The sequence below is a fragment of the Microtus oregoni genome, unplaced genomic scaffold (genome assembly GCF_018167655.1).
Source record: "Microtus oregoni isolate MIOR12 unplaced genomic scaffold, Mior012 000074F_ref0000038, whole genome shotgun sequence".
Classification (NCBI taxonomy): domain Eukaryota; kingdom Metazoa; phylum Chordata; class Mammalia; order Rodentia; family Cricetidae; genus Microtus; species Microtus oregoni.
The window spans coordinates 3,677,063-3,695,774 of record NW_024544004.1 but is presented as its reverse complement, the minus strand read 5'-3'; the positions used below and the strand labels follow the sequence as shown (position 1 = coordinate 3,695,774).

Genomic DNA, 18,712 nt, shown 5'->3' with positions numbered 1-18,712 from the left:
GAAAAATAATTTAACCACATAAATTGATTTTAGTTGAAGGAAAGATACTAGGTATAATGCTAACAATTTAATCATAGATTTTTTCTTCTGTTTATCTTATTGGTTTTGACAGGATTTGTGTTGCTGAAAACAAAGTTCTTTCTGATTCTGTCACCAAAATAAAGGGAAACTATGGTCTTATGAATGACATTAGTACCTATAAATCAGTATTATAAGAAGTTCAAACAGCAGATTATTAATGTAAATGAATTTTAATGTTATTATAAATGGTTACTATAAATATTCAAACTCTATGTATTTCCTGAGAGTTGAAAAGGTGTTTATGGGGCTGGAGAGATGGCTCAGTGGTTAAGAGCATTGCCTGCTCTTCCAAAGGTCCTGAGTTCAATTCCCAGCAACCACATGGTGGCTCACAACCATCTGTAAAGAAGTCTGGCGCCCTCTTCTGGCCTTCAGGCATACAGACAGAATATTGTATACATAATAAATAAATTTAACAAAAAAGAAAAGGTGTTTATGTGGAGCTCATTCAGAAAGGCTATATAAAAATTATTACACATTAGCAATGTTTCTTATGGAGATAGGAGAAAATATGGTAAAATATGGAATTTACAAATGGGATTTGGGGAACAGCAATTCCACTTTTCATCTGTAATAATTTAAGCAGACATTTTCTTGACATTTTATGGGATTCCTAAATCTCATTGCTGTTATTTAAAAATATTTCCTTTAAAATATTTTTGTTACAATAATTTCATTTTTTATTTTTATTGAAAATTTCACGTGTTCAATGCATTTGAATCATATTCATTCCTCACTCTGCAGCTCTACCTTCTCTTGGGTGACCTCATATTGCCCCCAAATCATATATTTTTTACTTAATCCCCCCTTTTACATTGTGAAACTTTAATGAGCACTGCTCACTTTGTGAGAATGTCTAGTTTGCGATTTTCCCTCATGAGTGGTCCGAGGTGCAAGGCCATGGTTTTTAGAAAGTAATGGATGACTGAACTCCTAATGAAAGATCCCCTCTAGGACTAATTAAAACAACACCTTATTTATCTTAGGAAATGTTTCCCTAGGTATCTGATATTTTTCTTGTCTTCTAGAACATGACTATGAATGTAAAAGCTATGCTTTTCCTTCCATGCATCGTTGTGCTTCATTGATTCTAGGTGTTCCCAGTTACCCAAAAGTGTCCCATAAATCAATGTTATCAAATAAGAAAACATTAATTCAACATCAAAACAAGACCAAAATTTTAAACTTGCAAAAGAAACTCGAATCATTTTTAATTAGCTTTCATTATACCATATAAAACAGTGATGCATTTATTAAAATATGCCAATTTAAGAATTATGAGTCTTGGCCTACCAAAAGTCTGTATTTCTGTATCTTCATGAAAATGTTTAGATGTCCCAATTCAAAGAACTATAATCCAAATATTTTAAATATGTAGACAGCAATAAATAATATTCTCAAAGATGACTAAATCAGAAAGTTGTCTTATTAATTTACTTCTTTCCTAGGTAAAGTTATCATTATTATAATCATTTACTTTTTTACTTCCTAAAACCAATACATTTCTTATTATTGAATTATAAATATATAACCAGCTCTTAGGAAATATAAAGAACATAAATATAAATATCAGTGCAAATTTCATTTTTAGTTAACTGAAAGCTTTTCTTGAACTAATTGCCTGGTATTTTTCTGTTATTGCTAATTCTCCATTGGAAAAAAATTGATATTGCAATTAGCTTGGAAACAGTTGTTGTGAATTCATAATACTGGAGAAAGGTTATGTTTATCTGTAAATTTGCAGGTTTCTCTACGGGGCCCATGACATGAATACTAATGCAGTTGTACCATAAGGTAATTCAGAACTATTGAATTTCCATGTTATATTTATATAGACATTCCCTGCAGAAGAAAATTGCAAGAGCTGGCATTTTCTATAATATAACATTATAGAGAAGCAGCCTTTCTCAACATGTCAAGTTTATTAAACATGTCTATATGGAATCTACTCAATAATGTTAAATTTGGAAATGTACCATGCATGCAAAAAAAATTTTAATGGAATGAAGTAATAATATATAAGTATGTATGTACAATTAAATATATAAATGTGTGTGCGTATGTATATATTCATAGTATGAGTTTCTGAAGAACTTAAAGTAATCACTGTAATAGAAACAATTTCACTTTTCTTAAATTTATATGTACATGTACAAAAATAATAAATGCATGGTTATGCTCTAGATTTAAGTATTTAGGTTAAAAGATCATTGCCCCAGTAGATAGTCTTTGCACTTAATTAGACATAGTAGAGTTAATAAGGCAAATTAGTTATTATAGCAAATAATTATTTAAGGACCTTTAAAATAATTATTTACAACACAAAGAAAGAAATTTTGTTAAGTACAAAATATAACCAGTATTATGTTTTTATATTATCAAAATTCTTACCCTATAAAAGATGCCATTACAATATTCTTTTAATGATCACCTAAAATTTGAGATAGTAAATACAACTTCTTTTACTTAAGAATGTGTAGAACTCATCTATAAACTCTATCCATTTAAAAACATATGAAATGTTTTACATTAAACTGACATTTCTTAAAGCTTCACAAGCAAAAATCCTCCCTTAGTATTTACCTTGTAAAATAACCAAAAAAAATTTTTGGTTATTTAATACTACTTTCCTATTATGCAAGGTTATGAGTGTAAGATACTCATGGTCCAATTTATGCTTATTAAAATTTAGTTGTTGTCATTATTAACAAAAGAGCATTTGGTATAATGAGAATTGCCTTCTAGAATATGTTTAGAATTCCAGAAAAAACTATTCACAGTGCTCTTGAAAAACTAGCTTTCCAGTTTAGGAGCTATTATATTAGCCTTTCTCTAGAAGCTGTCCAGAATAATGCCATGGGTAGCTTATACCTGGGAATATAGGGCTCTGCAGGAGGAGGGGGAATGTAGAGATCCTGGAGGGCAGAGCTGTCTCTCTTGGTGGGTGTACTGATGGTGCTGGAGGGCGTGGCAACGCTGCTTGTGGGACTTCTAGGTATAAGAGGCTGGTTAAAATGAAAAAGAAAATACATACGCACACAAACAACACAAAACAACAACAATGACACATAGTAATCATTTAAAAATGATCTGTTTGTGCAAAGTTTTGAACTTGGCTGAAATAAAGAAAAATGTTATTTTACATGGGTATTTCTTTGATCCCTCCCCAAACAAATAACAAATAATAGAGTTTTCAATGCAGTTCCCAACTCACCTTTTCAATGGCTTAACCATCCAAAAGCTACTTATAAAGTAAAAATACCATTCAATGATTCATAATGAGAAGACATGTCACTCACAAAAAGAAATGTATTTTAATTAACTTTGCCAGAATTGTACTTTTGAAAGCTAATAAAAATAATTCATAAAAGAATTAGCTTCCTCACATCCTGACTGACATTTGAAAAACTATAGTGTTATATTAGTAAGAAATGTCACAGATGCTCAAAGAAGGCAAAAATGGCTATCAACACAGGAGAGAATTTTCTAGAAAACTGTACTTTCTCCCAACATAAACACTGGTAGCTGTCTCATCCCCAGCCCTCAGAGCCATTTTATATCACATCTTCAAAAGCATAGTGAATAAGGAGACACAAACATTTCATCTTTCACAGACACATATTTTCATCTAGTATTTAAAACTCATCTTTGGTTGCATGCCTATAGATACCTTGGATTTAAGTATTAAATAGGAAGTTGCCTTCTAAACATACTGTATAAACCGACTTAATCACATTAGTCTTAAGAGCAGTCCCAATTCCAAGATTCACAGTATTTGAGAATAATCTTGTGGATTGAAAAACATTATCCTAAATTGAAACTTAAATTCACAAATTTTTATATTTATCTTACAGATCTTACTGATTAAGTATACATACAATTAACATTAAAATAAGTATCTCAATGCAGTCTCAAACACGATGATAATGACCACAAAATGAATTGCATCTTCGTATGACAAAATGGTGCTATTTTAGCCTGTATGAAACACATTTGGCATATCTAGGTGATAGACTCACAATTCTACTACTTCAACATGCATTGCTGGAAACTCAAGTAAATGCATCTTACAACTATTTTGCACTGTAGCGTTACTTTCATACAGATAACCAAAAATTGTTTGAAAGTCAGGCGTGAATACAATGGAGATTACAATGTAGGTTACTGGGATACGCTACATAATTTGGGAATCAGTTAATGATTTTGACCTTCCTCATTACACAGCTCCCCTTAATAGCTTGAAATCACACTTTCTGCCAAAATGGTGGTTAAGTTTAAATGTATATAAAATCAAACTTAAAGAAAGAGAGACAGGAAAAAGGAATAATCATGTATAAAATTTAATTTTCTATCATATGATGACTTACAATGGTAAGAAACTTTATACATTAATTAATTAATACATTATGATAGTATGCAATAAAAACTTCTCTGTCTGACAATATAATTTTTTTTTTGGAATAGAATCCAGTTAATCTATTCCTGTCCTATAGAAAAAAAAATTCTTGGCAATGAGAAACTCTTGAGATGTAGATGACTGGAAGAGTCATTTGTACTGATGAATGCCATGAAGCCCAATGATATTAAATGAAAATTCTAAGACTGTTTCATGCCTCTATAATATTTGAATGAAAGGTTCAGTGATACATACACATGCACACACACATACTCATATTTACTGCAATATGACTGATTATAGTTTTTTATTTTGTTGTTATCTTTTAGCTCTAAATACAGATAATGATAATAAACATGAAGTAAAAGAAAACCTTATTACACATTATATTAATTTCCAATATTTTAAAATCAATTTACTATGGAAGACAAATGAATATTTAGTATGCTTTTTAATGTACTAGTATGGTACGTTACAATATCTCACTTTATGTGAACTTAAACCACTTCCTAATAACACAAGCTTTTCATAAAAAGCAATCTGACTCAATTTTTTATTCTTTTTCCTCTATTTTAAGGTTGCTAATTGCAGTTTGAAGATGTTTCTCCATTCCCTTGGTGATATATAGAGTTTTTGTTTGTTTAGTACATACTTTTTTCTTTCCACTCCACAAAAAACAAAGAAAAACGGAATTGTATTAATTTTTACAAGGGTATTTAAATATGCCTTAAGCATGAGGTGAAGTCTAGCAGAATATTTTATTCTGTATACATTTCCTTTCTAGGAGACTTAAGGATTAGCAATGCCAACTTCCTACAAATTCCTGTATTTGTACCTTTCTATTTTCAACAAGGAGTTGCTACTAATGTGATCAGTAAATGTGAATCAGTATACTGGAAGATTAATATAAGAAAAAAAGCTTAAAATGTTCAAATAGATGTCAGGTTTGATTACGTTACCCTGATCTAATTAATTGAACTGCTTTAAAAAATTCAACTTGTTTTTACCGAACAAAAGAAGAATTATTCAATTCTGTTCTTGAGTTCAACTGGGTGTTTATTTTATTGATAGGTAAATCAGAAGAAGTGTTTTAATGGGTTTATTGTGTTGGTGTAATCTGGCTTATCAGTACGTTCTACAGCAATTAAAGCACAGATAGTAAATAATCAATATACAGATAGTTATTTTTGTGTACTAGTTGTGCTATTTTTATCAAGCTAAACAGCGATAAAAAGAAAATATTAATTTGAGTATCAAATTAAAAATCAACTTTGACATTGGCAATGAAAAAATAAACTGTGACCTAACATTAAAAACACTGTGGACAAGAATTAAAATAGTATAAAATTAAATGATTGAAAGAATTCTGAGATCATTAAGAAACTTTAGGAAGACAATAACAGTGTAAGGCATAGAATAAATGATGAAATTAAGATGAAATCAACCATTGAGGAAAAAAAAAGAAATTCCTAATTATAACAAGCAAAAAACCAAATGAACAAAAACAAAAAACATCTGCTATTAGTATGAAATTACATGGAAAATAACAAGTTTATCGTCTCCCAATTAAAAAACTAATGATCTTTCAGAATTCAAATCAAATTTTAATAGGTATATTCTTTGAGTAAAAATTTCAAGTAAGAGAATTTAAAAAAACTAAACTATCGCTACTCTTATCCTAGAAACATTTTCTGTAAATCATTATTTATTCTAACATAGCATCATTGTAACAGTTATAATTGTACTAAGAAAGATTGGCATTTTAAGTAAAAATAATAATGCTATTTTTTTCTTTCACAACTTTAACATGTTTATTAAAATGTGCATGGGAAAAACTACTATCATTAATTAAGAGTATTGTTTTAAGACTGCATATTGTTGTAAGGCTTTAATATAACATGGCACTATGGTATGTAACCAAGTGTGATTTAGGTCCATTTTGAATTCCCATCCAAATGATTTTATTTAGGACCTTGTCATAACATCCAGTATGGTTCTTACACCATAAAGCTCTTCCACTGGTTGAACAGCACTCTCACACAGAAGATCATCTGTGTGTGTATGTGTGTACGTCTATGTGTGTGTATGTGTGTGCATGTGTGTACCTTACTCTTGTAAATCAAGTCTGATAAATTATTGTAGAACACTGCCACTTATCTTTTTACGTTCAAAGTCATATGCATCTCTTTAAATGTACATTTAGAAGCTTAACAGGCACTTGCTATTGTCACCAGGACTCAGAAATCTACTTAGAACTTATATATGCATTTCAGTGCCAGTTTAAACTATATAAATATCTTAAAAACATTCTCTAAAATATAATACGGTACAAATCTTTCCCTGAAGTATGGGTGAAGACTTCAGAAATAACATCTTACTGATTAGTTTACATACTGATGGAGGGTTGTAATTGTCAAAGAAAATTTTTAACTTTTACAAGAGATTAAGTGAATCATTACTTTAAATTTATTTGATTGATCAAGTGTTTTTGTCTTTGTATTTACCAATTTTAATATCACGAATAGCACATCTGCAAAGAACTAATATATATATATATATATATATTATACACATATATGAAATCTCTATATTTAAGTAAATCAGTATATATGAGATGTCTCTGGTAAAGATTATTAAAAAGAATGTCTACACTTAAGAAAGTAATTTGAATTTTAAGTTTTACTTGAAATATTTTATATTTCCAAATCCTTGGCAAGCATATTTTAATTAAGTTGGCCCTCAGTAAATGATCCAGCGAAGTTAGATATATAAAAGTCTTCAGTGAACCCAATGACATAGAGGCAACCCCAATATTTCAATGTTATACACTGTAATAGTATTTAGTTCCAAAATACACTTATGTCAAATTCACACAAAAACTTGTTTTCCCTTTCAGGGGTAAAAATATCAACTGAGATACAAATGATTACATTAAGTATATAACCTAGCCATTCATTTTCTTTATTCTTAGAAATAATCACAGATTCCAGCTGATCACAATACCTCAATTTTCTAGCATGGGACAGTCTTTAAGTCCTTACACAGTTCAGGCCCATTCTTACTAAATTCCCAGTACTAGCTTCATTTAGTATTAGAATATTACTTTATATTAACAATTATTTCCTTGATCATTCCAACAAATGCTCCAGAGAAAAAGTATTCTGGGTTTGGAAACAAGAATTTGCATACAATTTTGTACATTTCATGACCACATAAAGAATGCTAGATATAATTTTAAAAAATAATGTGTACTTTTTACCTGGCCAAGCTTTTCCTAAGTGAGAAATTATATTTGAAAATAATGTAAGCAAAATAATTGCATTGTTTAAAAATTCTCCCTCAGTTTCACAGCTTCTAATCGAATACAGATTTATTAATATAAAATATTTGTACTTTTTATAAGTAGATAAATTTTCTGTTGTTCTTACTAGACTATAAAGAAAACATTTTTTAGACCATGAATATGATCAGGAGACCTTAGATCCTTGAAATTAAATAACACAGATATATGGACACCAAAATATGTATGTTCTTATACAATATATAATAAAAAGCCTTTGTAGTCATATTACAAAATAGCTTTTTCCATCAAATCATCTGTACTGATAATAAGACAAGTGTATGTAATTTTGTGCTGCTCAATCTTACATGCATAATTAAATGATAATATAAAAATTGAAGTTATGTATTCCAAAATATAGTTAACAACATTATGGAATATTCACCGAAGAAACTACATTTGAATTTGAGGTTTTACTTGAATCCCTTTACATTTTAAAATCTCTGAAAAGCATAGCTTAACTCAATTGTCAATTGTTTAAAAACGGCTCACTTCACATCATAGCTTCTTATTTGTAGTCAGTGTTAAAACTGTAAAAGCATTAGGCTGAAACCCGCCAATGTTACTTAGATTTTTATTTTATGGTTTGAACACTGATGAATTATAATTGATATGACAGCTGCGTGCAGTTATTTCCTAATATGAGCATGTAAAACACAGAAATCGTACTGTTATCCAGCCAGCCCAGTTACAGTTTTAGTTAAAATTATTTTGTAGTGTTATACCTCATATAAAACATTTTCTTTACAATATGTTTTCAAAACAACTTTCAGAAACGTACAAATTGTCTTTCACTAATATTTGTTTAATAACATCAACTTGCATTTTGGATATTGAAATAAATTTTGTTGCTGCTCCTGCTTTGACTTTTTATACAATTACTTTAACCATTTATATTTGTATGCACTTTAAATTGAATGTGATCACCATTCTATAGTCGTTATACCAATTGATATACAAAATTGACTGCTGTTGACTACTTCCTTTCTGCTCAAATCACTTAAATATCCTGTAAATTGCCAACAAGGTTAATTAAACAATAAAATTTAAGTACAAAATAACAAGCCAATACTAATAACTATGGCATCAATATATGAGATTTATGGAGTAGAAAATAATTTAGGAATATAAATTATTCCTAAATTCATATAGCTTTATCTTAATTCATATGAAATGTCTTGAACAATATTTAAATCAGATTTTGAACTCTAGCATTGATTGACCTGAGATGTTTTTCTCCACCAAAAGCTGGGTTCTTTAACAGTTTTAAAAATTCAATGACTCCCAGTGATGATTTAAGGAGATTTCTTGGCAGCGTCCAGCTAATTCTTCGATACATCTCTTGTAAGAAGAAAATGACTGTCCATGTATTCTTGCTGCAATGCATCCTAATTTAGTAGCCAAACCATCTAAACATATACTTGTGACATATTTAGCACTCCCTGAAATTTATTTCACCGATAGACGAATGTGACTATATGCAGTCACCATGCTTATCCACATCCTGGAAATTAGCAGAGCGCCACTAAGATGATTTGAAAGCAGCTCTCAGAAGGCAAGGTACCCCGTTTACCTTCTTAGAATAAATGATTGGGTCTCAAAGACAGACATCTCTGCTACTTATGAAAATACACAGATGATAACAGAATTCAGTTTTTCAGATGTAATTAAATTTGGTCATTGTATCTGATGAAGCGATCTTTACGTCCTTCAGGTCTAGCATCAAAAGTTTGAGAAAATAGAATTTTATCAAAAGAACTGCCAAATTTCATGAAATGTGCTGATGAAATTTCTCTGTGAGCATGAAGTTGGATTGTATGCTTTTGCTTATTTGGCTATGATTTCCAAAGAAATTCCAAATCAAAATCTCTCATTGCAGTTAATTCATATTGAGTAGCCCTATTTGAAACAGTTTAGGAATAAATACTTTAGGATATATATGCCATTTTATTTGTATAAATAAAATTATTACCATTTTTGTTTAAAATAATTGGTTTGAAAAAGATGTATGCACTATTTTTGACCTCCATGTAAAGTCAATTGCAATATTTATTTGAAAAATGTTAATAGGTAAGTTAAGCCTGGTAATTAGGAAATGAACTAGAAATGCTGATTTAAATAAATTTCACAGATTCTTTGTGTAGATTTTAATTAAAGTAATTCCTACTAAATTACTGGTATACTTGATAAAAATAACCAACATAATTCAAACTTCAAGTTTGCATTTTGATGATTTATATGTAAGTGAATTAATAGGCATTCTAGTCTCAGGTGATTTGTATAGACACCAGAATTAAGAAAACAATAATGATGATGCTTGTGTCTACCTAGAGGACTGTTACTGCATTAGTACTTATGGTTCACAGCTGAGGCTGGTTCTCAGGAACTAGGAAGAAAAAATATCTCAGATAAAGGTATGAAGCAATCCACAATTGCCATCAAACCTCATCTTATCATTTGACTTTTCTTTTCTAGGACAGTCTGCATTCAAACTCTAGATTTTAAAATTTTTACCTGTTTCCCCATTCTCTTGTTCTCAAATCTATATTCTATAAAAATTCTCATCAGGTAGTTTCCACTAAGTGGAATTGATTTAAGTACAGGCTAAAGCCTAAGTTCATGAAAGAACTTGATTATAATGGTGTAATATCCAGTCCTGAAATAGGCTGTACGACCGTGTGGTGGTGGTGCTGCTGTATACGTACAGAACACATTCTTCTTACACTCAAGAATTTGGTTTAGCACTGCTAGAAGAATCTAATTATTAAGAAAACCAATTCTTTTCCTTCTGCTTTGCAAAAGTCAATTTTGAAGCTATTTTCAAAGATGTTAAAAGTAATTTTGTTTTCACTAACAGGCTTACTTATCTAGAGATGGTGAACATTGGGAATTCATTTTAGGTAATTCTTATTGGGGTAAATAGCAAACTTACAAATTTGTGATATATGGTATATACATATGTACTTATTTAAATTATCCACCCCCATATTTTAGTATTATGAAAAGGTAAACATAAAAATATTCAGCATATATTAGTAGGTAGTGAGAAATAAATATAATTAATGATTTGATAATGCTTATGTATAGCTATATAAGAATAGACCTAAAACAGTACCTTAAAATATGTCATAATTATATTGTACAAAATGATGGAATTAATTTTAAAAGATCTTTGCCCTCTAACTTTGAAGAAAATATGTCATGTGTATGTATAAGATATAAAATACTAGTTTTTTTGATTATTTTACTTTTTATATAAAAGTGTTAATTGCTATTAACATTCATTCTCTACTTCAGTTTATGCTACTGGAAAAAGATCTAACAATGAAATAAATTACTAAGCAGACTACTTCAAAGTACATGGAACAACAAGAACTAGGATCTCTTTTGGTGTTTAGGTCCCTTTATGAAAAACTTCACACAAGTAGTGATTTTTCCAGCTATTTATAGCTGAAAGTGTGAGGCTCTTCTCAAGTGTTCCTTCCCCTTTAAACTTTGAAAAAAGATCATTGGCATAGACAATAGAAAATTCCAGATGAAGCAAACAGCCTCAGAACATTAACAATCATAAGATATTTTGGTATAAATATTGTAAGTCAAATGCATTTAGAAATACTAATGCAATCTATATTTATTCATTTGAAAATTAGAAAAAGTTTTGCATTAAAAATGTTAACATTGTAACAGTTTATGTGTTTTAATATTATCTAAATATAATGCCAACTTTAAGGCTGATAAGTGGTAAAGTTTAAAAGAATGCAAACAAATTATATTTATAAGAGCTGTTTAATGGAAAACTTACTAGAAAAAAATGTTGCTTGTAAAGGGCACTAGTAGAAAAATTACTAAATCTTACACAGCAGAGACTATAACGAAGCTTTTCTTTTTAATATGAGAAATTATCAGTATTCTACATTAGATGGGAAACTATTTAAAAAAGAAAAATCAACTAGATTTCTAGAAAAGGGTAATAGTCTACTATTTTAACAAAGTGGAGATTGGTGAAAAAATTCAATTATACATTTAAGGATTATATCCTGATTGAAATAAAAATATATTGATTTCTTGTCTTTGTGCAATAACAATATTTTATATCTCTTAAATAACTCTTATATGCTTTATTACCACTCAAATTAACATTTTACAGTAAAATTTCATAATGAAGAAAACCGCAAAACTTCTTTTTTTCATATTCACGATGTAAAATGTAACACTCTCCCTGGTTTTTCTGCTGCAGGGGGTGGACAAGTGAAAAATGAGCTATAATGAGGAATACACTAGTTAATTTTTAATTGCTATTTTGAAAATTAAATTTCTACTCTTTATAAGGTACAAATTTATTTCCTTATTTAAAGTAACTCTATAAACTATCTGCTAGCTTCTTCCAGAAGTGGATGTGATTCTAACATATAATATTCAAGATCCTATCACAAAAAGTTAACCTCTTCATTTTTTCCCCTCTCCATATTTTGGCGTGGATTAACTTGTGAAGTTTTAGAATTATGCTTTAGGTTTCTAATTAAATTAGTGTTATCACTTGGGTTTTAGTGATTCTCTCAAATTCCATCACAATTAAGCCTATAAGGATAAGCAGTGAAGAGATAATTTCACAAACAAATTTTCAAAAGCATACAAGATTAATTCATATGCTGCTGAGATGAGGCACAGAAACGAAGCATTACTGCGATAATCTATGGCTAAAATGATGGTGTATGACTTATGATTAAGCTTTATTACCTGCAGAGCAAGGGGCTTCCATCTCATATTTTTCAGTAAAGCTGGTGCTGAGGTAAGCATGCTCTGAGGTCGCTTTTTCAAAGTTAAGATAACACCACTCGGGTCCTCTCGTAGTGCATTCACCAAATTTTTCAACTGCCACCCCACCTGGTAACCAGCAAAATCATTACAATAAAATTGAGGTACAGTACTCGAAGATTTAATGTTCTCCCCCTTTAATAAGATTAGTAAAAAAGAAATCACATAATCGGAGTATCCGCCTACCTATTTTCAGGAGATATATATTCAAGAGAGAAGTTTTATGTTTGAATTATTAACCATATTATTGCATTAGAGTCCATATAATTATGAGACAACATAATGGACATTTACCATATCAAAGCGGAGACTAAAACATATCTTGCCATTCACGTGATTTGGAATATAAAGAAATTCTATCACCGTTGATACTGCTTAGCTGCGAGGTCTTGGCCATAGCTCTTCACAAGTACAATTTAAAAGTCCACATGCCAGAAAATGATGAGTTGGCAAAGTCTTGAGCTAACAAACCACACCACAGGCTTTCTCATCACCATCTTTTAGAGACTCGTGACTGATATTGTGCTACCGATAGCAGGTACGGACACACCAAGGAAACATTCTGAAGCAAGGGCAGCAGCTTCAGTGAAATAAACCTTTCATTATGGTATAAAGATAGATTTAAAAATGACATGGTAATGTTACTTCAGTGCAGCATCTACTGCCAATGTGTTCCAAGTAACCCTATAAACTTAATATTTGTGAGCTAAATGTAATGAAGCTGCTTTATTTAAATATCAGCTCAGGACAATTAAGACAAATAGTAAATGATTTGAAAACTGGCTTAATGAATATTCATGTTAAATTACTTCACTAATCATCTTTAAAAATTTTAAACATAGAACTTTTGTTAGTTTGCTTTTAAAATGGATTAGTGATACAGTATCAAGTAATTAAGGTTTCAGACCTGGCTAGTTAAAATGGATAGTTTAAAAGAAACATTAAAAATCAATTACTGTATTATTAATTTTTAAAAATATATTTCATATTAATATTAAATACTTAAAAGAACCTTTTATCTTAAGTCTAGTGGAGTCAAAAATTTAAGTTGGATTTCAAAAATAATTCAGCAAATGTTCTAAAGAGTCATGTAGTTTCTTTTAGGCACTCAAAGTAGATAGATGTCTTTGCTGTGCTCTTCATCACGTTATTGTCTAAAAGATATTACTCAACTGGAAAAAATAAGAACTTCCACCAAATGATGCAAAGATTGAAAGAGACTCAGGAATTAATCTGGAATGTATACATTGTAGTTTAATGGTAGATGTTTCATATATTTATTGAACTTCCTCTAACAGATAAATTCAACCACAGATGAAGTGAGCGAAGAAAAGAAAGGAGAACAACGAAACAAAGGAGCTTCAGTGCTCCAAATCTCGAAAAGCTTGCTATGGACCAAAATGGTCACTGTGATAAATAAGAGGACGCAGCTTTTGAAAAGAAGATTAATGCAGATCAATTTCTATTAGGAAACCAGCCCAATGCTTCCTGTTTTCTATAAGAGGGGATGGTTATAAATATATTAGATCCATTCTGATATCTGATAGCTAATGTCCGGATAGCTGTTTGTACAAGCTAAGAGGCAAAATAAGTGGATATGAATCTGGGCATTCATTCATACTCTCGCCACAAAATGAATATTGAATTATAAATCTGAGGGAAGTCAAATTCTTCATACAAAACTTATAAACAACTTATCAATAATAATCATACCTAAATTATTAATTAAAACAAGCAACCAAGAACTGATAGTTTTCAACAATTTACTGCACATTTATTTGTATTCATGTATTAAATCATATTTTACCCTGTATAATCACTATGGATAGTTAATATATTTATATACTTATTTATTTTTGACATTGGATCTTGCTATATAGTGCTGAGTGGCTTTAAACTTATGAATTTTTGATAATCTTCTTGTCTCTGCTTCCCATGTAGTTGGATTCTAAGGAAATGACCATGCTGGGTTTAGCTGAAGACTTTTAAAGTTGTATGCTTTTCTGTGAAATGTACAGTTCAATTTAACTTGTCCTTTTCTGTTATAATTTCTGTATACTTTTAAGTAAATGATTAAAAATAGAATTACTTGTCCACAAGAAAGTGAAATTGTTTCTGGCAACAAAGTTAACTTGAATATACTTTAATTTTATCTGAATGTTATTTAATAGTCAAATATTTGAGTATATAACTTGACTTTATTTTAACCAAACTGATTATTATCATTTAAGATGATGAAGTCAATAGTTTTAACAAAAGCAAACAAATATAAATTAAGAATCATATGTAGTAAATAGTTTGGCTCTCAAATTCTATTTTCATTATCACAAGGAAATGTCAGGATAAATATGTAACACTGTACAATTAAACCAATATTTTAAATTATTTAAATATTCACTACAAGGGGATATAAAATTATGTGTGGAACAAAGTAAGTCTCATGGTGGTAAAAATATCATTTTTGTTAAAAATGGTTACAGCTATGGAAGGTAGAATGGATGTAATATCACTAATGATGACTACATTAAGGAGAACAATATACTTTCTACATTCCACTTTTTATTTCTTTAAATTTTAGAAATAAACATTTTAAAAAATTTAAAAAACAATAAAAACAAGGTTTTAATTTACAAATAGTAGTGTTTTAATTAGGACAATATGAATTTCAAGAGCTAATGAGAAAAGCTTACTATTGAAAACAGTCTACTTAATGCACAGAATCAGAAAGGCAACTACACTAAAATATCAATAGAAATGGGAGATGAAGTCTCTGAGCATTGCATTTTAGATGACTAATAAAAAGGAATATAAGTTTATTAACATGTGTGTTCAATAAGAACTACACTGATATTTTATTCCGTGACTAATTTTCAGTAGACACACCCCTTAATCATTAGGTCCATTTCACATAACAATTCTGGAATGGAAATGAGGCCTGATGAGCAATATACATAGAAGAATGGTAATTGGATGTGACGACTTTATCATTTGAATGTCTCTTTTATTTCCTCAGTCCTCTTTTGAAATTATTAACGTAGATAATTTCAAATTATTTTTTTTTTTTTTTTTTTTTTTTTGGTTTTTCGAGACAGGGTTTCTCTGTGGTTTTGGAGCCTCTCCTGGAACTAGCTCTTGTAGACCAGGCTGGCCTCGAACTCACAGAGATCCGCCTGCCTCTGTCTCCCGAGTGCTGGGATTAAAGGCGTGCGCCACCACCGCCCGGCTTTTAATTTCAAATTATTTAATGTCTTTAGTTCCTCTTGTTTTATACTGTCATACTTAACAACTGTCTTCAATGTATTAGCAAGTGTGATGTATTCTTACAACTTCAGGCAAAGTGATTTGCAGATATGGTGCTGTGGTATCATCATATTCTTACAGTCACATAATGAGGTACAAAGAATTCTTGAAATTGATTTATTACCCTTTACCTCGTTGAGATACTTATCGTTGACAGATAATAGAACATGGACAGAAGGTGTGATATAATGAGGCATGTATGTGTGTTACAGTTCGAAGAAGCTTGGGATCCCCCATGCAAAGAGCTAAATCTATGTGTCCAAATGTCCAAAGAGCTAAACAACACAAATGAAAGTGAATCACTTTAACTTTCCATTTTCTAATTTATGTTTCTGGCTAGCTTTAAAATATCAAGTGTGAAAGATTTAAATGATAGAAATCATGTTAATACTTATCAGCAATATATAAGAAATTATGGCATTCTTTCCACTGGCTTCTGAGTTCTCATGTAGTAAGAGAAACAGGGAGCTTAAAGAAGTGAAGACATCCTAAAGTCTACCAATAATAACAGTATAAGCCACCAATATTGGAAGGAATCAAAGAACAGGAATTAGAGATAGTAGGCTATGAATAAACATGGAAAAACCACTATTAAATCAAGCTATATAAAAAGAATTGCTTGATTTGTGAAAGAAAATCAAGAAATGTTTCAATAATTTAGTAGTTCAAATGATAAGAGAGCTTCCAAAGTCACAAGATATTACAGTTTTAATAAAGGAAGGGGAGGTAAAAAGATAAGGACAGATCAACGTGTGCAGACATATATGGTCCTGCTAAATCTTTGCCTCCTTGTCCTTTCTTCTCGATGTCTGTATGAGATAATATTTCATGTTGTCTTGTTATAATAATCCCTTCTCTGTTAATAGTTTCCATTAGCAATCTTCTGCATATGACTCTCAAATCTTTCAAACCTTTTCTGTTTCCTACTAAGTGCTTCTGTCACATACTCTAACTGTGGTGCTAATATCTACCAAATAATCACATACCAATAGTATATTGAAGTAGGTTCTTTATATTTATATGAAATTATTTTAATTTCTATTTCTTTCTTATAGCAGCTCAAAGAAGCAAGTATTAAGATAACATTACATGCGATAAAATGGAAAAAGTGACTGGTTGGGGGCAACATTACAAATTAAATGGCAGAGACAAGAGTTTATATTTATGTCTGTTCAGTTATAGCTCAATATCGTCATTCAAATATCTCTGGCATCTCAAATGAAATCAGTATTTTACAACACAAATATATTATCTCCCCTTTTTTATTTCATTTACCACAACTACCAATAACTTCCATACAATTTTATCAAGTTTGGATTCGCCTATGGATATTTACCCCATTTTATCTGCAGGTACATCATGAAAATTTCCTAGCAACGAACATTACTTTTCGTCTAGACAGGGTACTTACTTCTTAGATTCAAACTGAGTCATACCCTACCTTTCTTCTTCTAGTCTTTTACATCTCCACAGCACCACTATGTGCCAATGTTTTCTTCCTTTCAAAGCTTTTAAATTTCCCCAAATTCCAGCTCTTCTTCTCTTAAATATGGCTCTCAAACATGAGTTTATACTAAATAAATAAAGGCTTGTTTTCAACGATAAGACTGCTAGGTTTTACTTCAGAGATTAAGATCCAGTTGTAGTTCTGGGGTAGGAGTCTAATAATTTGCTTTGCTTTCTAAATCCAAGTTTCCATACAATACTGATACTACTTGCTCTTAGTCTGGGAATCATACTTTGAAAACTGCTATAATAAATGATGAACTTACTGAAGGTAATGACTTGCCAATGCCTACAATATTTTATATAATTTTAGACTGGACATAGTAACTCAAATTAGTATTTATTGAGACCCTAGAGTATGATTATAACATAATGAGCACAGAAATAGATGAACAGGTAAACATTTAGATTAAAATGAAGGAACAACTCCAAGCTATAGTAGAACCCTCCCATCCTGCAAAAAGTGGGCAATCCAACCTATTCCGTCCTTGGGTTTAGGGGAAGGTTTCCAATTAGTCTAAACTGAAATCTTTAGGGTTTGGAGTGAAAGACTCACAGGAATTCAATAGGTAAAGAAATCTGTGCAAGAAATTATAAGTCTGAACAACTTTCAACAGTTTAGCGAGGGTGGATGACAGAGCAAGGTAAAGATAAGGAGGCAGGAGAAAGAAGCAGGCCACTTAGAGGCTTTTGAAATCAAAAATGAAGAGTTGGTTAAGTAGTAAGCACTCTTTCCTTCCAACAGCATGGTTTGCTCACTGCTGAAGTGCTGGTCCCTCTGCTTGTACTTTTTCTGTCACTTCGAAAATCTAAAATCTTACCTATTCATAAAGGCTCATTTGCTTGCAATATCCATCATAATGCCTCCTTTTTTAAAAATTTTTTGAGACAGGTTTCTCTGTATCTTTGGAACCTGTCCTTGAACTGAGAGATCGCCTGCCTCTGCCTCCGAGTGCTGGGATAAAAGGCATGTGCCACCACTGCCAGACTCCTATTGCCTCTTCTTACAAGCACAGTCCTTTTTTTTCATATGAATCTTGCAATACTGTGCCTCATTAGTATAATTTTTCCTTGCTATCTTTCTCTACTTACCATCACAACACTGGCTTCTGAGTAAAAACAGTTTCATGTTTAGATATCCCTTCAATAAATAATATGCTTTCCAAAAATAGACAATCAGTATATGTTAATTTGACTGATGAGATGAGATGACAATATGAGAACTAAATGTTTCAGTGACAACAGAATGCTAAAACTACAAAATGGCTTTAGTA

At 30.6% G+C, this 18,712-nt stretch overlaps 1 protein-coding gene across 1 annotated transcript in view; it reads right to left on the bottom strand.

Moving 5' to 3' along the window:
• Positions 1–18,712, bottom strand: part of LOC121441317 (connector enhancer of kinase suppressor of ras 2-like) — a 177,739-nt gene that overhangs the window by 89,069 nt on the left and 69,958 nt on the right. Inside the window, exons 9-10 of the mRNA XM_041642450.1 lie at positions 12,555–12,701; positions 2,953–3,086 (exon numbers count right to left, since the gene is read on the bottom strand). Of these exons, the coding sequence (XP_041498384.1) occupies positions 2,953–3,086; positions 12,555–12,701 (281 nt within the window). The remainder of the gene's footprint in view (positions 1–2,952; positions 3,087–12,554; positions 12,702–18,712) is intronic.